At 38.9% G+C, this 22,095-nt stretch overlaps 1 protein-coding gene across 2 annotated transcripts in view; it reads left to right on the top strand.

The window, feature by feature from the left end:
- Window positions 1–22,095, top strand: part of PCCB (propionyl-CoA carboxylase subunit beta) — a 52,681-nt gene that overhangs the window by 15,959 nt on the left and 14,627 nt on the right. For both annotated transcript variants that reach the window (XM_006182816.3, XM_032487982.1), the window contains 5 exons: window positions 50–160; window positions 10,118–10,226; window positions 13,842–13,962; window positions 15,304–15,385; window positions 21,686–21,809. In XM_006182816.3, coding sequence (XP_006182878.1) covers window positions 50–160; window positions 10,118–10,226; window positions 13,842–13,962; window positions 15,304–15,385; window positions 21,686–21,809 — 547 coding nt within the window. The remainder of the gene's footprint in view (window positions 1–49; window positions 161–10,117; window positions 10,227–13,841; window positions 13,963–15,303; window positions 15,386–21,685; window positions 21,810–22,095) is intronic.

The following is a 22,095-nucleotide window of genomic DNA, read 5'->3' as shown; positions in this document are numbered from 1 at the left end:
GCCTTGAACACCTCTGTAACCAGATGCCTTTGCCTTTCTCTTTTGGCAGAGGAATGTGACAGCATCTGGAGTCATCCCTCAGATTTCTCTGATCATGGGCCCATGTGCTGGTGGGGCTGTCTACTCCCCAGCCCTAACAGACTTCACGTTCATGGTCAAGGTAAGAAAGAAGGACCTGGTTCTCCTGACCTTTGAGTGTTGTGCAGTACCTCACCTGTAATAACAATAATTCCTGACCCAGATCTGGCTTGTTATCTGTACTCTCTTTGGCTTTCATTGTGGTGATGATAAGGTCTTGATGGAGAGAATGTTTGCATGCAGTCTGTAGCTCGGGGTGGGGCAGGGCAGGGAGTGGTGCTCAGTGGGAGAATGTGCTTGTGTACTTCACTAGTGGTTGATTTTACTTGTTGATCTGAATTGCAAATGAGTTTCAGGTAATCAGAGGATTCTATTCTCTGCCCAGACAGATGATTGTTTACTACTGAATCCTATTCAAAAAGTTTCTCATGGAAAGTTTTTCTGTAATCTGCTTTATTGGGAAGTTATTTCTTATTCCCATCTTTATTTCTTCGCTGTTTGCCATTTTATTACATTTTGCCTATGATGGTGATGATAAATCTGATCTCCAACTTTACTATGAGAGGTACATATCTTTATTACATGATGTAGATGGAATGACATTTTAAAAATTATTTTTAAATGAAGCCTGTTTTAAATTATACATGGGTAATCACCCTTAACCTGATTAAAAAAAAAATCAGGAGGAGGATATAGCTCAAGTTGTGGGGTGCATGCTCAGCATACATGAGGTGCTGGGTTCAATCCCCGGTACCGGCTCCAAAAATAAATAAACCTAATTACTTCCCCCCTCAAAAAAAAAAAAAAAGCTGAAAAAAAAATTTTTAAAAATCAGTCTTTTAAAAAAATTTTTTAAAAATATTGATTTATCATCATATTATTTAATTATTTTATTTTGGCAGGGGATGGGGAGGTAATCAGATGTTTATTTTTCAAGGAGTTACTGGGGGTTGAACCCAGGATCTCATGCATGCTAAGCATGTGCTCGACCACTTGAGCTACACCCACCCCCAGAAAAATCAATGTTTTCCTCTTAAAATATTTTTAGCAATAATGAGCAATAAGTGTCAAGACAGATTAGGGGGCTAAAAGGAGAGAGAGTCATCCAATATCAAAATGGTGTACATAGAAGTATAAAGAGGAAACATTTTTCTCAAGGGTAGTTTGGCAGAAGGAACTAAAATTTAGCAAAATGCTTACCCCTTGACTCAACTATTCTATTCTTAGTGACAGATTGAAAGCAACCTAAATGTTCAATGTTCAGTTTAGGATGGACTTTAAAAATAAAGGTGACCACATCTCTTAACTTCCTGCACAAAGCAGAATTCCTTGAACTTTTGCCCACTAAATCTGTATATGCCATACCCACCTGGTGCTACCCCAGTTGTCTTCCTGCCTGGTAAGAACGGAGGTGTGGGATCAATTCCTCTGGCTAAGGCCATCCTTTCTTCCTCTCCCTACAGACGTGCTGGAACTTATTCTAAACTATTTTTTCTTATTTTAAAAACATTTTCCCAGTCTTATTGAGAAATAATTGACATGTAACATGATGTAAGTTTAAAGGGTATATGTTGTTTGATACTCACATTTTGCACAATGGTTAACCCCAGTAGCATTAGTTAGCTAATAACACCTCCATCACCTCACATAATTACCATCTCTTTTTTGTGGTGAGAACATTTAAGATCTGCTCACTTAGCAGTTTTCAAGTATATAATACAATATTGTTAACTGTAATCACCATACTATACTTTAGATCCCCAGAACTTATTCATCTTATAACTGGAAGTTTATATCTTTTAACCAACATCTCTCTATTTTCCCCTTGCCTGCCCCATCCCGCCCCCACCCCAGTCCTTGGTGATTACCATTCTTTTTCTATGAGTTCAACTTTTTTAGATTCCACATATAAGTGAGATTGTACAGTATTTGTCTCTTTCTGTCTGACTTATCTTCCTTAGCACATGTTAAGTGAAATGCCCTGCAGGTCCATTCATGTCACACGTGGCAGCATTTCCTTCTTTCTCATGGCTAAATAATATTCCTCTGTGTGTGTCTGTGTGTATGTCTATATTACATTTTCTTTATCACTGTGGATATCCAGTGGATAATCCTGTGTGTATATGTGTGTGTCACATTTTCTTTATCTCCTCATCCATTGATGGACACTTAGGTTGTTTTCATATCTTGGCTATTGTGAGTAATGCAGTGAACATGGGAGTGCAGATACCGCTTTGAGGTCCTGATTTTATTTCCCTTGTATATATACCCAGAAGTGGAATCCCACTGGATGGTAGTTCTATTTTTAATTTTTTGAGGAACCTGTATACTGTTTTCCACAGTGGCTGTATCAATTTACATTCCTACCAACGGTGCACAAGTGTTCCCTTTTCTCCACATCCTCACTAACACTTGTTTCTTTTTGATAACAGCCATTCTGACAGGTGTGAGGCTAAAAACCTCACTGTGGTTCTGATTTGCATTTCCCTGATGATGAGTGATGTTGAGCATCTTTTCATGTACCATGTGTGTGTTTTCTTTGGAACTATGTCTATTGAGATCCCCTGCCTGCTTTTTAATCAGATTTTTTTTGATACTGAGTTGTGTGAGTTCTCTATGTATTTTGGATATTAACCCCTTATCAGATACAGGATTTGCAGATATTTTCTCCCATTCAGTAAGTTGCCTTTTCATTTTATTGATTGTTTCTTTTGCTGTGCCGAAGCTTTTTAGTTTGATGTAGCTCCACTTATTAATTTTTCCTTTATTTCTTGTACTTTTGGTGTCATCCATAAAATTATTGCCAAGACCAGTGTCAGGGAGTGTTTCCCATATGTTTGTTTCTAGAAGTTTACAGTTTCAGGTCTTTAAGTCTTTAATCCATTTTGAGTTAATTTCTGTGAGTAGTATAAGATATGGGTCCAATTTCATTTTTCTGCATGCAGTTATCTAGTTTTCCCACTGCCATATATCAAAGAGATTATCTTTTCCCCATTGAGTGTTCTTGGCTCCTTTGTCAAATGAGTTGATTGTATACGTGAGAGTTTGTTTCTGGGCTCTTGACTCTGTTCTGTTGGTCTGTGTTTCTCTTTTTATGCCATGACATATTTTTTTTAAGTATCATTTTTATTATGGATAAAACAATAGGCAAATATCATTTTAGGTCTGTTGTACAAATGTAATTTACTCATCAGTTTATTCATCCAAATACAGTCAGTACTAGAAAACCATAGATCTCCTTAAGGAGAAAAAAAGGATTCAGGAATGAAGGCAGGCTGAGAGTGTGTGTGTGTGCGCGCGCGTGCGTGCATGTGCATGTGTGTGTGAGACAGGGGATACGAGCACAGAACACATAATTCTTTTACAGAACTCTCCAATCTAGTAAGTCATTCCTCCTCCCACAGAATGGAAAGAGACACTATATTGTTTCTTTATGTAAGAAAATACCAGGAATGTGGGAATGTGTTTCACCCTACAAATAGTCATAGTTAACATATATTGAGCCCTTACTATAAATCAAACACTGTTCTGTAATGTGTTCAGGTATCTTGCCCAACTTTTGTTTTTCCTTTGTTTTATAAAGGGGAGGTTTATTTATTTATTTATATTTGGAGGAAGTACTGGAGATTGAACCCAGGACCTTATATATGCTAAACATGTTCTCTACCACTTGAGCTGGACTCTCCCCCCTTGCCCAACTTTTAAGTCCCTCACTATGATTCTGTATTCCCCTCTGTAATCTACTCACAGCATGCCATATTGTTTTGGTCACTGTAGCCTTGTAGTAGTGTTTGAGATAAGACAGTGTGGTGCCTCCAGTGTTATTCTTTTTTCTCAGTATTGCTTTGGTTCTTCTGGGTCTTTCATGGTTCCATACAGATTTTAGATTTTTTCCCCCTACCTCTGTCAAAAATGCCATTGGAGTTTTGGTAGGAGTTGCATTGAATCTATAGATGGCTTTGGGTAGTATGGACATTTTAACAATATTTTTATCCATGAACTTGGGGTCTTTTCCCAGTTACCTGTGTCTTCTTCAGTGTCTTTCATCCAAGTCCTGTAGTTGTCAGAGTACAGATATTTCACCTCCTTGGTTAAATTTATACCTAAGTATTTTATTATGTTTGATGCTGTTGTGAGTGGGCTGGGGCTTTAAATTTATTTTGTAATTTTGTATATAGTGTATAGAAATGCAACTGATTTCTATATGTTGACTTTTTGTATGCTTGCTCTTTTAATTCTCTGTTTTCTTCATAATTCCATCTTACACTTGAAGAACTTTAATATATGCATATTGGCCCCACCTTCTCTTTCTTGTCTTCTGCAGCTAGTCATTAAGCCTTAACTGTTCTACATCTTAAATACTCTGTGTGTTTAATGAGAGTGCAGAAAAAAATGCTAACAGATTCTTTTTTGAAAGACTAGACAAGGTAAGTATGAAGTTCATATTAGGGGAGAAACTGCTATGTAAGAATAGACATTTCATGAAGGAAGTGCAACGAGGAATTAGCCCTGCCAGATGAGAAAATATGTTATAAAGCTAAAATAACTAAAACTATTTGTTCACTTTGTAAATAAGTAGACCAGGGGAATAGAACAGAATTGAGAAGTAGATCTAAATATACTTAGATAATTAATTTATGATGAAAAGAATATTGTTCTATTTAGGGTCAATGATAACATCACTTTCTTGTATCTAAGATACCAGTGATTATTGTACACTAAATCCAGTTGGCATTTCTCAGTCCTTTTCTTACTTGACCTTCTAGCAACATTTGACCTATGTTAATCACTTCTTTTTCTTTGAAACATGAGGGTACTATATTCTCTTGGTTTTCTTCTGGCAATTCTCTCATTCCTCTAGTGAGCATATCCTATCTTAAGACATTAAACATCCATCTCTGTATATGTTGACAACTCTCAAACCTGTTTCTTTAGGATGGAACAGTCTCCTGAACACCAGGATTAAACGTTCAGTTCCCTATCAACATTTCCACTTGGACTTTTTTTTTAATTGAAGTACTGTCAGTTACAATGAGTCCATTTCTGGTGTACAGCACAATGACCCAGTCATGCATATACATACATATATTCATTTTCATATTTCCAGTTGGACATGAATGGGTTTCTCTGACTTAATAGATTTTATCTCTAACGAGCCCCTCTCAAGCCCCTCTCAAAGTGCTCCTTATAACCTTCCCCATCTCAATCAATGGCAAGACCAGCCGTCCAGTGGCTCAGGTCAAAGACACTGACACTATTTTGACTCATGTTTTTCTGTTCTGTTCCAAGTTTAATCAGTCAGAAATCATGTTGCTCTACTTTAGGATATAATCTAAAATATAATCAAATTGCTGCCTACTTCTTATTGCTTATGCTGCTATTACTCCCAAGTACCCCACCTGTATTATTGCAGGGTCCTTCTAACTGGTCTTTCTGCACCTGTCTCTGCCTGCTTTCCCAGTTAAACATTTTAAACACTTAAAATTTAATATAATGCATACTCAGGGAAGAACATAAAATATGTAAAGTTTAGTGGTTATTATAATGTACAAATGCATGTAAATAACACCCAGATCAAGAAATGGCCCTCCTGGAGCCCTGCCACCATTACCCTTCCTTCCTAATCACTGTTGTGTCCATCCATCCTGCCTAGAATTATTTATTATCTCAACTTTTATGGTAGCTTTAAAATTTGCTTTGCTTTATAGTTTAAAATTTTAACTATGCCTCAATAAACAGTGTGGTTAATGTTAATGACCTTTAATGTTAAGTGAAATCATATAATATGCATTTTGTGTGTGTGCATGGCTATGACTCATGTTTTTAAGATTTATCCTTGTTCTTTTGTAAATGTAGTTCATTTTAATAGCTGTGTAGTAAATTATTTTAATATCCTCATCCTTTCTACAGATACTTGTGTTGACAGATATTTGTGTTTCAAGATTTTGACATTGCAAATGATGCTGTTATAAGCATTCTTACACATGTATCTGGGTGCATATATGTTGGAGTTTCTCAAGGTGGGGCAATGTTAAGTCATAGGATATACATATCCTTAGCTTTTCTAGCTAATGCCTGTTTACTGAAGAAGTTGCAGCAATTTACATTTCTGCTAGTAGTATGTGAAAATTTCACTTGTTCTCCATCCTTGCCAGCATTTTTATTAACATAATTTAATTATGCCAGTTTGCATGTGGTGTGATCTCTCATTGTTTAATATTACATTTCCATGCCTTTTCATGTTTCTTTTGTGGCATGCCTGTTCATCTTTTTTGCCCATTTTAAATTGAGGTTTTTGTTTTTTTCTTACTAATTTTTAGGAGTTTTTGTGTATTCTGGATATAAGTTCTATATCAACCATATATGTCGCACCTGTCTTCTCCCATTCTGTGACTTGCATTTTTTCCTCTCAATACTATCCTTTGAGCAGAGTTTTAAAAAAATCTTTTTATTTTGAAATTTCAAATTTATAGAATTATTTTTTGGGGGGCAGTAGGTAATTAGATTTATTTATTTACTTATTTTTAGAGGAGGTACTGGGGATTGAACCCAGGACCTTGTACATGCTAGGCATGCATTCTATCACTTGAGCTATACCCTCCCCCCTTAGAATTCTTAACTGAGAGTGGGTTATATATATCATGTCCCTTTACCCCTTTAATACTTCAGTATATAATTCTTAAGAACTAGGATGTTTTCTTACATAACCAGTTTTTAAATTCCAGTTTAACACTGTTACAGTGTTTTTACAAAAATTGTACAATATACATAGGAAATGGTTAAAATGGTAAATTTTAAGTTATAGTTCTGTGGCCTTAGGTGCATTCACATTTTTGTGCAGCCATCACCACCATCCATCTTCAGAACTTTTTCATCTACCCTAGTTGAGGCTCTGTACTCATTAAACACTAGTTTTCCATTCCCTACTCCCGGCCCCTTTCAGTCTCAATGAATTTGTGGGCTCATACAATATTTGTCCATTTGTGACTGACTTATTTTAGTTAGCATAGTGTCTTTAAGTTTCATCCATATGATAGCATGCCAAATTGCCTTCCTTTTTAAGGCTAGCTAATACTCCTTTGTATGTAATTCTACATTTTGTTTATCCATGCATATGCCAATGAACACTTGAGTTGTTTCCACCTTTTGGCTATTGTGACTTAACGCTGTAATAAACATTGGTGTTACACATACCTGTTTGAATCCCTGTTTTCTGTTCTTTTGAGCATACACCTTAGAGTAGAGTTTCTGGATAATATGGTAATTCTGTTTTAGTTTTTGAGGAAACATCATACTATTTTCCACAGTGACTGCACCATTTTACATTTCCACCAGCAGTACATAAGGGTTCTAATTTCTCTACATCCACACCAGGACTTGTTTATGTTTTGATAATAGCTATCTTAGTGCATGTGAAGTGGTATCTCGTTGTGGTTTTCATTTATATTTCCCAAATGATTAGTGGTGGTGAGCCTCTTTTCATATTATTTGCTATTGATTTTTTTTTTTTTTTGAGACATGTCTATACAGATCTTCTGTCCATTTTTTGATTGAATATTTTTGTTGTTACTGAGTTGTAAGAGTTCTTCATATATTCTGATATTAACCATTTAAACCACTTAACAGATATATATGATTTGAAAATATTTTCTCCCATTCTGTGGGCTGCCTTTTCCTTCTGTTAGTGTTTTTTGTTTTGCACAGATTTTAATTTTGATGAAGTCTAGTTTATCGACTTTTGTTGTCTCAGCTTTTATTGTCATACCCAAGAAATCTTGCCAGATCCAGTGGCACAGGACTTTTCCCCTCAGTGTCACAAGACTTTTACCCTAAGTTTTCTTTTAAGTTTTAGTTTTAGCTTGCTCTTATGTTTAGACCTTTGATCCATTTTGAGTTAATTTTGTATTTGATATAACCTAAGTCCCAACTTCATGTTTCTGCATGTGGATATCCAGTTTTCCAAGCACCATTTGTTGAAAAGACAGTTCTTTCCCCACTGAATGTTCTAGGTGTCATTGTTGAAAACCATTTGACCAGCAATGGGAGGGTTTACTGCTGGGTTCTCTGTTCTGTTCCATCGGTCTATAGTATCTGTCTTTATGCCAGTACCAGACTTTTAATTTCTGTAGCTTTGTAGTAGGTGTTGAAATCAGGAGTGTGAGACCTCCACTTTGTTTTTTTTCAAAAATTGTTTTGGCTGTACAGTTTCTTGAGATTCCACATCAATTTTAGGATGGATTTTTCTATTTCTGCAAAAAAGTGTCATGGGGATTTTGATAGGGGTGAAATTGAATCTGTATATTGCTTCTGGTAGTTTGACATCTTAATAGTATTGAGTCATTCAATCCATGAATAGGGGTGTCTTTCCATTTATTTATGTCTTCTTTAATTTCTTTCAGCAATGTTTTATAATTTTTATTGTGCAAGGTTTCTTTGCCTTTTTGGCTAAGTTATTCCTAAGTACTTTATTCTTTTAGAAGCTAGTGTAAATGAAATTGTTTTTGTAACTTCCTTTTCAGATTGTTCATTCTTAGTGTACATAAATAAAAACTGATTTTGGTATGTTAATTTTATATCTTGCAACTTAATTTGTTTGTTTTAGCTTGGGTGTGTGTGTAATCTTCAGGGTTTTCTACATATAAAATCCATGTCATCTGCAAACAGTTTACTTCTTCCTTTCTGAAATGGATACCTTTTTCTTTTTCTTGACTAATTGCTTTAGCTAGGATTTCCAGTACTTGTGTTGACTAGAAGTGGAGAAAACGGGCATCCTTGCCTTGTAGCTCATCTTAGAGGAAAAGCTTCCAGTCTTTCACCACTGACTATAATGTTAGCTGTAGGTTTTTCATTTATGGCCTTAATCATGTTAAAGTAGTTTCTTCCTAGTTTTCTGAGTCTTTTTATAATGAAGTGGTGTTGAATTTTGTCACATGCTTTTTCTGCATTAATTGAGATGACCATGTAATTTTTCCCCCTTTGTTCTTTTAATGTGGCATATTACATTAATATTTGTGTACTGAAGCATTCTTGCATTTAAGGAAAAATATTCCTCTTGGTTTTTCCTTTTAAAATGCTAGGCCTGCTAGTATTTTGTTGAGTATTTTTGCATCAGTATTTATATGAGATATTGATCTGTAGTTCTCTGGCCTCGGTATTAAGGTAATGCTGGGTCTCATAGAATGATTTAGGAGGTATTCCCTCCTCTTCAGTTTTTGTACTGGACACAACCTAAAAGACCATCAGCAGGTGACAGTTAAATAAATTGGGATACATATTTTACTATACCGATGTGGAATGATCTTCAAGACGTTTTAGAAGTGTGTGTAGGACACTGTGCTGGAGTGAAAATAAGAGGGGAAAAAATATATATGAATGCTCATATTTGCATGGATGACTTTGTGAGGGGAGAGAAACTGACAGTGGTTGCCTTTGGGGGAGGGAAATTGGAGGCCTGGAAATAAGGGCTGGCATGTAGACTTACTTTCTATTGTATGCCCCTATTCTGTTTAAAATTTTTACAATATGTTTTTATTATCTTTACGTTAGAAGCTTAAAATTAAAAGCCTCTCATCCTCTCAAAACACCAAAGCATTGATTTATCGTTGTCTCCAAATGGCTTCACTTAAAGCAGCTGGTTAATTTTAGGCAAGCTTCATACCATTACAGTGCCCTAGTGTCCTCATCTATACATGGGGTGATAACAGTACCTCAGCTTTAATGACGCAATCCCATTCAGTGCTTAGAAAAATTCTTGGTCCACAGCAGGCTCTGAATAAGGACCACCTGTTAGGTGAAATGTTAGTCACGCCTCAGGTCATATCGCTGAGAAAGAACCAGGCAGCAAAGATTTTTTTAATAGACAGTGAGGCAGGGAAAACTTGGGTCTTGAGTTTGGGTAGGCTTCTGTGAGCTGCGTCTAACCTGGTTTCCCACCACATCACTACCTTCTCCGCATTTGTTATCTTGGCTCTGTGAACTCTGAGGCTCTGTTGAGTTCTGGTGCTCTGAGGTCGAACCTTCTGGAATTCTCTGGTTTCAGGACACCTCCTACTTGTTCATCACTGGCCCTGATGTTGTGAAGTCTGTCACCAATGAGGACGTTACTCAGGAGGAGCTCGGTGGTGCCAAGACCCACACCACCATGTCAGGTGAGAGGCCTAGGGCTCACCTTACTGTTGTCAGACACTGAGAAGAGGCATTGCCAGAGATGAAGCTGACAGCATGTTAAAAATGTCACTTAACTGACAGAATTTGAGAACGTGGTAGTATGGTGTATTGACTACAGATATAGTAATAAAGGTGGATTTATATCTCAAACTTGTTCAATAACAGGTTACTATTAATGCTTTGGTAGTCTTTGAAATTTCTGAGCTAATTAGAATGATGGTTTTAAGAATTATGATTTATATATGTAAAGTTGAACTTTAAAAAAAAGTTGCATTTTATTGTGACTTTCTTTTACTCCAAAGTTGGGGTATGTCTTAGAGTAGATGGCATTTTACCAACCACCATTAGTCAGGTACAGTTGTGACGTGTAGGCCCACGTGTTCACAAACCTGGTCATAGCTTTTCATCTCTATGAGGTTTGTGTCACACATGCTGAGTTCAGCATGTGTAAAAATTATTCTGTGCTTTGACATCAACACAGAAAGATCCTGTTTATACAGAGAGGCATGGAATTGGGAGCAGGGTCTGAATCTGATGTTAGTGAAGATACTTATTGTTGGAATCATGATTGGAATTCCATATTTTCTTGGAAAAAGATCACAAGTTGTGAAAGGATTGCCTACCACACGGCAAGCAGCGTAACTGAAGGACAGAAGGAATTGCCTCTTTGACAGATTTCAAAGCAGCGAGAGGCTGGTGTGACATTTGTGCACCACGTTGTACTGTGGTTAAGGCATTGGGCCATCATTTAATTATCAGCGTTTCTTTCTTAGTGCACATCTAATCGAGGTCTTAACATCAGTGAAGTCTTACATTTGATGAGATACGGTTTTTTTTAAGACAAAGTCAGAGCTCTCGATCCCCTGCCCACAGAATTTGGTCCTCTCCCATCGTGGGTTGGGGTCAACCTTGACACACTCCTTCCCCTCACCCGCCAGCTCTGTTCAGCGCTCCCTCCAGCACAGCTTGTCATGACGCTCTCATCTCAGGGCGGAATTGGCAGCAGCTTTTTTTTTCTTTTCTTACTGGAGTATAGAATAATGTTGAGTCTTGATGGCATCTTAGATTTGATGAAATATGCTTTTTTTTCCCCTGATTTCAATCATATTACATGTTTGTGGGAAACAATTTAGAAAATACAGGAGTAAAAATCACTAGGAGTTCTAGCACTCACAGATAGTCACCAACACGTTTTGTTTATCTGCAGCCTTTTCATGCAGATGGCTGTGCGTATGCATACATATACTCAAAGGCAGGGGCATAATATGCTTTTGTGGCCTGTTTTCACTTGACAACTTAGAAGTAATGAACCACTGTTCGTCGTAATGTTACATTTTCTGCACCGTAATTTTAGTTTTATAGGCAGCATTTGGCGTTCTTTCTGAATCAGAGGCTCTTTGATGGGCCATGTCTGATGTACTTAGCTCTGTATCCCCAGAGCAAGACCCGAAAGATGCTCTATGTACATACCTAAATATTTATTTTTTGGTAACAGCTTTATTGAGATACATAATTCACATACTATATACGTGAAATACCCATTTAAAGTATACAAGTCAGTGGTTTTAATATATTCAGTGTTATTTAATTATCACTACCATCACCTTTAAAACATTTTCATCACTCCAAAAAGAAATCCTATACCCTTTAATATTTGCTCCCTATTTTGCCCCCAAATACTCTAGCTCTAGGCTGTCACTAATCTACTTTGTTTCAGTGGATTTGTCTTCTGGATATATATGGAATGGACATAAATGGACACATACAATATGTGGTCTTTTGCAACAGGTTTCTTTTACTTAGCATAATATTTTTAAGGTTACGGTATGTTTTCCTGTTGCAGCAAGAATCAGTACATCGTTCCTTTTTACTGCTCGATAATACTTCAGTGTATGGATATACCTCATTTTGTTTATTGATAATTTAATAAGCGTTTGAATTGTTTCCACTTTTTGGGTGTCATGAATATGCTGCTATAAACATTCATGTACAAGTTTTTGTCTGGGCATGTGTTTCCGTGTCCCTTGAGTATATACCTCGGAGTAGAATTTCTGGGTCAAATGATAACTATTTGAGGAACTGCCATGCTGTCCTCCAAAGTCTCTACCAATTTATAAATATTTCTTTTTTTATATTTTTAATTGAAGTATAGTCAGTTTATAATATTGTGTCAATTTCTTGTGTACAGCACTTCAGTCATAGGAACATACATATGTTCATTTTCACCATAAGTTACTATAAGCTATTGGATGTAGTTCCCTGTGCTATACAGTAGGAAGTTGTTGTTTATCTATTTTATGTATATTAGTATCTGCAAATCTAGAACTCCCAGTTTATCCCTTGCCACCCCCTTTCCCGCCTGTGACCATAAGTTTGTTTTATGTCTGTGAGTCTAGATATTTCTTGAAAGAATTTCTGTCATGTTGAACATGCTTTTTATTTATCCAGCAAATACTCATTGAGTACCTATGAGTCAAGTATTGTTCTACTTGCTAGGAGTACATTTGTGAAGAAAAGGTCTCTGCCTGCATGAGACTTGTATTCTAGCGGAGAAGATAGACAATAAACCGTGTAACTGAGGACATTATATAGTATGTTAAGGTAATCGGTGCTGTGGAAAAAGAACAGGGTAAAAGGGCTGGGATTATGGCAGTTCTAAGTAGGGTGGTGAGGGCGGGCCTCACTGTGAGGGTACCTGTTTAGCAGCTTTGCAGGTGTGAACTGCAGGGCCGCGTAGGAGAGGGAGTGGGCTCTGCAGAGGCCCTGAGGAAGGGGAGCAGCCCTGCCCGGTGCAGGGAGGGTGGCTCAGTAGCGACATGAGTGATCTGACTTGAAAAGCTCCCTTTGGCTGTTGTGTGCAGAAGAGACTCTGGGCGCAGCGGTAGAAGCAGGGAGTCTGGAGGGTGAACCTGAGAGGGTTTCTGGCCGCACTTTCATGTCCGTGGCCTTGTTTAGCTGCTCCGTGGTTTCCGAGTGTTCCTGAGGAAGGATGGCTTGAGTCCTCTCTGGGGCCACGTGGTTCCCTTCCCTCCTTCCCTTCCACTGTTGCTGACGGTGACCATGACACATGCCGGCATTGTTCTCCTTTTTATTGTCTAGCTTTATTGAGAGAGAATGGACACCAACCAGGCATTGCTCTTGACGCGGGGCTGCAGTGGTGAGGCGGGCCTGGTCTCCACCCTGTTGGAGCGGACATTCTCGGGGAGATGTCAGGCAGTAAACAGGGAAGTCGGTGCTGCAGGGAAACATGTGACAGGAACTTCCACATGGCCCAGGGGTGGGAAGTGGGGGGAAGGTTGTGTTCTGGAGGGGACCAGGGAAAGCCTCTCTGAGTAGGTGACATTAGGGCAAATATGTGAGCAAAGCCTGGAGTGACCCTTGCAGAGGTCTGGGTACAGAGCAGAGGGAACAGGCTTTGTGAGCTGAGGATCAGCCTGAAGGTGGGTGGTGTGGCCTCCTGTCCTCAGCGGAGGGTGGGGACGACAGGGCTGTCAGCGCAGACTGCTGCAGATGTCCCTGAAAGTGCAGGTGGGCAGGAAGCTGCGTCTCTGGGCTGACAGGTGCCCTGGCCCACTGTAGCCTCTCTGTCTTCTCAGGTGTGGCCCACAGAGCTTTTGAAAATGACATTGATGCCTTGTGCAATCTCCGGGAGTTCTTCAACTACCTGCCTCTCAGCAGTCAGGACCCGGCTCCCATCCGTGAGTGCCATGATCCCAGGTGAGTAGCAGGCGGAGCTCCTTCCTCTGCTTTTGCAGGTTGGCTGGTCCTTCTCTGGCCCATCTGCCCTGTGGGTGCCTTGGAGTAGACTGTGGAGTGGAATCAGGTGTAGGCATGGTGGGTGGCATGTCTGGCACAGGATCCCAGAGAGATTTTAATTTTATTTACTTTTTTCTTCTCTGTAATAACTGATAAGTAGCTTGGGAGTAGAAAGTGGCCAAAAAAATTATTTCTAAGAGTTTTGATTTGTCCAGAATTGAGATAGATTTTTTTTTTTTTGCCTTTACATGAAAGAAATCAACATGAAATGGTGCAGAGAGGGTGCCCTTTAGGACATGCACGCCTGCTTGTGACCAGAATCCGGGGCAGTCCTCCAAAGGGTGTGTTGCTGGCCACCTGATGGAGACCTTCTCTCCTTCTTGCTGTTCAGGCCTCTGGCTGATGTCGGGGGCACCAGACAGTAAACCAGAAGCCCAGCTGGGGAACCATTGCTCCAGACCTCTGGCTGCTTTCTTCTCCATTTTGTTGCCTCTCTGATTTTGAAGCACTCATTTGGCCTGGGATGAAGCCGTTTTCCGACGGTGTCCTGTTGAGTGGACCTGGACTCCTAACTGTGGGGCTGGGTCTGTGCCAGGGATGCTCTGAAGAGTTCTGTCCCCAGGGCCCCTCGCTCTCTGCCTCTGCCTCACTTCTCGGGATACAGCCAGTATAGTCGTGAAAGGGGGGATGGTCACCAGGCCCAGAAGCAGGGGGCACAGTCTCCTATTCCGAGCACCTGTATTATTTGAGGTTCTTGAAAGGTTTAGGACATCATTTGAAGGTGTTATGGCCCAGGGACCCAGACCCAGACATGTCTGAAAAGCCTGCTTTGGCCTGGCTATACCGCCTCTCCACTCAATCCCAGGAAGCAATATGCATATGTATAAATAGCAAATGAAAAGTAAGGGAGGACTTTGTTATCGGGCAGGACTGTGCCCAGTACCCCGGTGCAGAGCTCTCTGGGAAGCTGGGTTTGATGGGGCAATGTCTTGTTCTCTGCAGTGTCCTTTAGTGCCCCACACAGTAGGGGGTATTTGGAGAGGAAAATGAAGGAATCACATTCAGAGGAATAAGCTCTTTTTTTCCCCTCTCTAAATGATCTGGGTTAGTATCAAGCTCAGGTTCATTTTGATATGGGGGTAACAAATGATTGTATCTTTGGGGACCGCTTCGCAAGCCCAGCAGGGACAGAATCAGTCCAGCCTCCATGATGTGTCTCCCCCATTTCCTCTCCCTCCCCCACCCACAGAAGGCAGCCGCCTCTTCCATGTTGATTATATCTGCTTCTTTTTCTATCTAAAGTGACCGTCTGGTTCCTGAGCTTGATACAATTGTCCCTTTGGAATCTACCAAAGCCTACGACATGGTGGACATCATACACTCTGTAAGTGCCACACCTGTCTGTCTTGTCTGTGTTAGCTCAGCCATGTCCTTGGTCACTGGGCTTTGACTTGGTGAGGAAGTGCTGGACCCACAGGCCTTAACATTGGGCAGCACAGGCTGAGCATGGGGTGGGCACAGGACCAGGGGCCGCTAAGTAGTGTGTTCCGGGAAGAGCTGGTGACCGTGGCCACCCTGCTGGCCCGGATGGACTTAAGGGAGGAGGAGCCAGTTGGCCCAGCAGAGCTGAGAGGTCTTGAGAAGGGCCATGTCTCCAGAGGTTGGAGTTGAGGCCGGGATGACTCTTAATGTACCTCTGGAGCCTCATGCTCAGAGGGCACCGGGCACTGTGTCTCTTCAGAGGAAGGAGAGTGCACAAGGTATCCCATGACAGGGTTGACGGGTGTATGTGTAGGTCTTGGGAGGACAGGAGCCATGTGCACCTTTTTCTTGGTGTAGCACAAGAGGAAAATGTTGGGGCAAACTGGGGACATCAGTCAGTGGCCGTTGTCTCCCTCACACTTCCATATGCACACGGTGCTCTCAGCTGTCCTTGCTTAACTGGACCCAGATGGCTCTGTGGGCACAGCCCCTCCCGGAGCCCCGGCTCTCCCAGTGTCCCGTTCCTTCCCCTGTACTGTAGGAGCCAGCGTGAGCCGGCAGCCACAGCTGGACTTGCTCCTCCTCGTTGCTGGGATCTGTAGCCTATTGAGCACCATTTGGTCACCCTTCTACCGGCATGCCTGTCTCTGACCCTCGCCTTCCATACTCTGTCCACCCGCACAGTTGTCCCTGTCCCTCTCTCGTTCCCTCTGCTCCTGGACTCTCCAGTCCTCAGTGCCCAATGCTGTTTTAATGATTGAGTTTATGGTGTGCTTTCACATCTGGTAGAGAGTTCCTCTTGATTATTCTTTTTTTTGAGTTTTCTTGCCCAGACTTCTTTATTTTTCCATTTGAACTTTAGAAATTAGTTTGTCTTGTTTTAGGGTGGAAGAAGGGGTGGAAGTAGGGAATCCTTCTGCTATTTTTATTGGGATCCTGATAAAGTTATGCACTAACTGGGAAAATTGACATTCTTATGAATCTGAAAGAATCTAGAAACATAGTTTATTTCTTAAAGTGTGCTTCCCCCACCTTGATTGTTTTAAATATTTCTTTATATAGGTGTCTATGTTTCTTGTTTATTCCCAAATATTCTTTTTTATTGTAAATGGGGTCTTTTCTATCTTTGAACTGGGTTTTTAGGTATTTATGAAAGCTTTGATTCTGTTTATCAATTTTATATACTGTTACCTTTTAAGTTCTCTTGTTATTTATAGTAGTTTTTCACCATTAATTCTTTTGGGTTTTTCAAGTATACTAGTATATTGTCTATATAAATAGTTTTATCTTTTTCTTTCCAGTTATCATCATTTCTTTCTCTTGTCCAGGGGCACTGTCTGTACCTCCATATTTTATCAAAGGCAATAAATAAAGGTTACGATAATGGGCATCTTTGTCTTTTTCTTAACTTTAGAGAGACTGACTGCCATTAGTGTTCCCTAATTTTATATAATTTTTTCATGTTAAGAGAGCCATCACTTTTTGTTGTTGTCTGCTTGTTTTTTTAAAGTCAGGGATAGGTATTGAATATTGTTAAATGCCCTTTCAGCATTTATGGAGATGATCATATGATTTTTCTTAGATCTGTTTATAAATATACCTTGCTACTTGTTATATTTTATGAATATTTTGTTTTGAATTTTTTGCATCAATATTATATGATATTAGCTGTCTTTTGAGGGGGAGGGGTGGTATTTTCAAATTAGGTTTTGATGTCAGTGTTCTTACATTATGTGTTAGTTTGCTAAGACTGGCATAACAGAACACCACACACTGAATTGCTTAAACAAAAATTAACTTTCTCATGGTTCCGGAGGCTAGAAGTCCAAGATTGAGGTGCCAGCAGGGTTGGTGTCTGGTGAGGCCTCTTCCTGGTTTGCAGATGGCTGCCTTTGCTGTGTCCTGATGTGACCTTTTTTCTCTGTGCACAAGGAAAGAGAGATCTTGTTGTCTCTTCCTCTTAGAAGGATACCAGTCCTTTTAGATTACAGCCCCAACCGTATGACCTTATTTACTTTATCTGCTTAAAGGCCCTGTCTCCAAATATAATCACATTGGGGGTTAGGCTTCAGTCTATGAATTTTGGGGGGGGGTAGAGCTTACATAGTTCAGTTCATAAAGTGCCATAGTAAGAATATGCAAATTTTCTCTTTTTCTGTGCTCTGGAACAACTGACATAATGTTGGGGGTGGAAAACAGAAATACCGTTGGGTATCTGCTCTTTAGAGATGTAGAAATTCTCATGTGAAATTGTGACGGCCTAGTGCTGTTTTTGTAAGGGAAGAGTGGCTTTTTGGTAATTTCCTCTGTTCTTTAATGTTAATGTCTCTAAACTTTATCTTTGCTGGGGTCAGTTTTGGTAAAGTATATATATTTTGTTCTATGAATTACCTATTTCTTCCAGGTTTTTAATGTACCTGCATAGGGTTATGCAGGGTTATATAGTCTGAGATTAGCAAAATCTATTCCAGTGGTTTTCTTCTCTAATATTTTTTGTTTTATGTTTCCTTAGTTACCTAGTAGTTGAAACACTTTACTGATGTATTTTAGAGAGTCTGCTTTTTGGTTTCACTTTTTTAAAGCTATATATTTCTGCTTTTACGTTGATCAATTCCTTTTCTGCTTTCTTTCAGTTAATCATCATTTTCCCCCCTCTCAAACTTTTGAGCTAGAAATTTAAGAAATGTGTTTTCTTTCATTTTTGAGATCATATTTAAGTCTATTGTGGAGAACATAGCCAAACAGTTGCATCTAAAATATTATTTAATATTTTACTGGAGATATTAGCAATGCAGTTAGACAAGAAGAAGATCAGTTAGAGGCAAAAAGCCTTGGAAAAGTTTACTTGTGCTTATAGATGACATAATATGCTAAAAATGCTAGAGAATGTGTGGTAAGACTGAAACAATAAACGGAACGGATATAAAATTAGCAGAAATAAGTCATCATATGCACAAACAGTAACTAATTGTGTTAGTATAAAAATTCCTCTTACACAGCAATAAAGATAAAATATTTAGTAGTAAATCTATAGGGCAAGTTTTAAAACTTCTGAAAAACATGAAAATAAACTTTGAATAAATGCAGAGATACCCCTTATTCCTGGCTACTGGGTTAACATAAAAATATCAAAAGAAAAGCTGTGGTCATAATCTATATTTAAGCATGCTATAGTGAAAGCAGTGTGGTCTTGGCATGTAAATAGATCGGTGGAATAGAACAGAAAAGTCAGAAGTTGATTCAGTACATACAGAATTCGGGTATATACAATAAAGGTATTATCTCAGATTTCAGGGGCAAAGATTAGCTTTTTAGGAAGTGGTGCTGGACAACTGAATAGCCAGTTAGGAAAATATAAAATTATATTTCTACTTTATACCATATACAAAAATAAACTACAAATAAGCTAGAGAACTAAATATAATAAGTGAATCCATGTAAGTACTAGAAGAAATTGTAGGTAAATTTCTCTAACCTTAGGAGGTTTCAAAATCCAGTTTCAGTTTAAAAATTGATAAATTTGACTATGTAAACACTTAAAAATTCCACTCTGCATAGCAAAAAAGACAAAGTTAAAAGACAACCAAAAACTGAGAGAAAATATTTGCAATATATATTGCAACTTAAGGACCAATATCCTTAATGTGTAAAGAACTTTTTAAAAAATTGAGGGACTAAAGACTAAAATTGACAGAAAAGCAGGCGAAAAACATTGTTATTTATAATTGCAAAATATTCTGGACAATCTGAATGTAAGTGTCAAAATAATGTAAACACGTAGGAGATGGTTGAGTAAACTTTGGTGCAGCCATACAATAGAGTACTATGCAGGAGGGAAAAAGAGTGAGGAGGAGCTCTATGAACTGACATGGGAGTGATTCCCAGGGTTTATTACTAAGTGAAGAAACTCAGAGGGCAGGAGAGTATCTATAGTTTGTTTCTGTCCATCTATGGTGGAAGGAGAATTAATAAGCTATAAATCTACCTGCTTGTTTCTGCAACACACACACAAAAGATAAGTCAGAAAATGGTGACAATAATGGGGTGGGTGAAGGGGGTGGGGAGTGACACTATTAAACTATATTAATGTTTATATATTAAAATAATAAAATCAAGACTGGGGGTAAGCCTTTGAAATAGAAACAAATGAACTTGACTGTTTCAAATGAATAACTTGGACATAGTATTTGACTACTTACATTTATTCTAATGATAGAAATAGTTATAAAGAAATGCTGAATTTAATTAATTTTTTTTGAACTTATATGGGTCAGCAATTCTGAACCATTTCATTTCTATTTGAGGATTGAATAAATAAGTACATTTTGAGGATAATGGAAGTTAGATGTCCACTGTAGGAGAAAGAGGTTATGGTATGGAAAGGGGGATACTAGAATGAACTAGTTGGACTGGACTAGAATTGGAGTTATCAGTATGAACTCCTGGTTTTCATATTACTTATAGAAATAAGTTTGTGTGTGTGTGTGTCTGTGGATTTCCTAGCTCTGTGCTCTAGGTTAGGTTCTTAGAAACAATCATTTACCCTGCTCCCCCATCCCTGGGACCTGGGCCTCTTGGAGAAATGGCTGATTCTATACTTGGGACAGAAAAAAATACAAGATGAATCTGAAAGTAAGGTAGTGCTCAAAGAGTGATGGAGAAACATCAAAAGGGCACAAGATCTACCTTGAATGAGTCCCCACCGTCAGATATGGGACATTTGGAACATAATGTTGGTAAAGATTACAATCCACATAATAAAACAAAAGTCTTATAATACTGTGGATTTCCCATAAGTAAATGGGAAAGACAAAGACATTTCTTATTTTTTTCAAATTTATTATTATTATTATTTTTTGGTGGGGGGAGGTAATTAGGCTTATTTATTTTAATGGAGCCACTGAGGATTGAACCCAGGACCTTGCGCATGCTAGCCAGGCACTCTACCACTGAGCTAGACACCGCCCCCAACCTCCGCTCTGGCAAAGACATTTCTGACGGTAGGATGCCAAGTAATAGAAGAAGGAAAAATGGAGTCAGAGAAATCATTTGGCAACTGTCATCACAGTAATCGGGTTAATAAGTGAGAATCATCAGTGAATGTTAACTAACCCTACTGGGGGAAAGCTTGATGAAGAATAGGATTTTTACATAATTTCACAATATTTCCCCACAAGATACTTACTAATAAGAAGTGGAAAAATAGTAACTTTACAGGGGATAAACCTGGCATATATCACCACCATTAATGGACAAATTGACATGTGCCTTTTGATGTGATTCACTTGAGAGGGTCTCACTCCTGTGACATTCTGCCAAAAATGCTTAACCTGAAATTAAACATGAAGAAACATTAAACCGAAATAGGAGGCAAATAACCAAATAACTGATCTGTAGTCTTCAAAGATGTTATGAACATGAAAGACAAAGATTGAGGGGGAAAAAATTAAGGAAGGCTAAAGAGACATGACCACTAAAAGTACCAGGTGATCTTGGATCAGGTTCTAGAACCAGATTTTTGTTGCTATAAAGGGTGTTATTGGGATAACTGGCAAAATTTGAATAAGGTTTTATAATGGTTAATAATGTATTAATGTTGACTTACTGATTTGACAATATCACTGCAGTTATATAAGAGAATGTCCTGTTCTTAGGAGACAGACAAGTACTTAGAGGTAAAGAGGCATCATGTCTGTAATTTATTCTCAAACAGTTCAGGAAAAAAATTTGTGTGTATATACATATATATAGCTAGAAAATGTATATACACACACATACTTGAGAGACAGAAAAGTGGGGTAGGCAGGTAGGGAGAGGGAACGATAAAGCTTACATGATAAAAATAAATGGTGAATCTGGGTGAAGGATATTTAACTTCTTTTGTACTATTCTGGAAATTTTTATGTAAGTTTGAAACGATTTCAAAATAAGGTTAAAAAGTGTAATAAATATGCCAAATTCAAATAGAACCTTTAAAAGAGGTTGCACTGGCTTATTCCTCCCCCAGCAGCGTGTGAGAGGGGGTGTTGCCTCTGCCTGGTGTCCTGCTTCCTTGAAGAACCTGTAGGTGGGGAGGGAGTCCTCCAGCCTGTAATTCTGCAGTGTAAATGTCTGTAATCCTGTAGCGTAAACGTCTATAATTCTGTAACATAGTTGTCTCTTGTTTATCATTTTGAGCTCAGGAGTAAATTTATCCCTGCAGGTGATCGATGAGCGAGAGTTTTTTGAGATCATGCCCAATTATGCCAAGAACATCGTCGTTGGTTTTGCGAGAATGAACGGGAGGACTGTTGGAATTGTTGGCAACCAGCCTAAGGTGGCTTCAGGTAGGAGGGAGAAGCTCTCCTGGACCTTAGGGTTGGGGGGCAGTGGTGGTGCTGTTGGGGGCCGGGGCTGCCTGGGCCCACGGTGCTCATCTTCTGCCATCCGTAGCCAGAGGAAAAACTCAGATAGGTGTTGCTGCAAAAGCTCCTTTCTCTCTTAACTTCTCAGAATTAACAAGCATCTCAAAATGCTTCTTTCATACTTCCCTAATTTTTTGAGTTTATAGATAACCCTGTTCCTCAACTTACAAGGTCTTTACTTCTTCAGAGGTCTGCTTTCTGTCCCCCT

The sequence above is a fragment of the Camelus ferus genome, chromosome 1 (assembly GCF_009834535.1).
Source record: "Camelus ferus isolate YT-003-E chromosome 1, BCGSAC_Cfer_1.0, whole genome shotgun sequence".
In the NCBI taxonomy this organism is placed as follows: domain Eukaryota; kingdom Metazoa; phylum Chordata; class Mammalia; order Artiodactyla; family Camelidae; genus Camelus; species Camelus ferus.
This window is presented reverse-complemented; position numbering and strand designations above follow the sequence as displayed.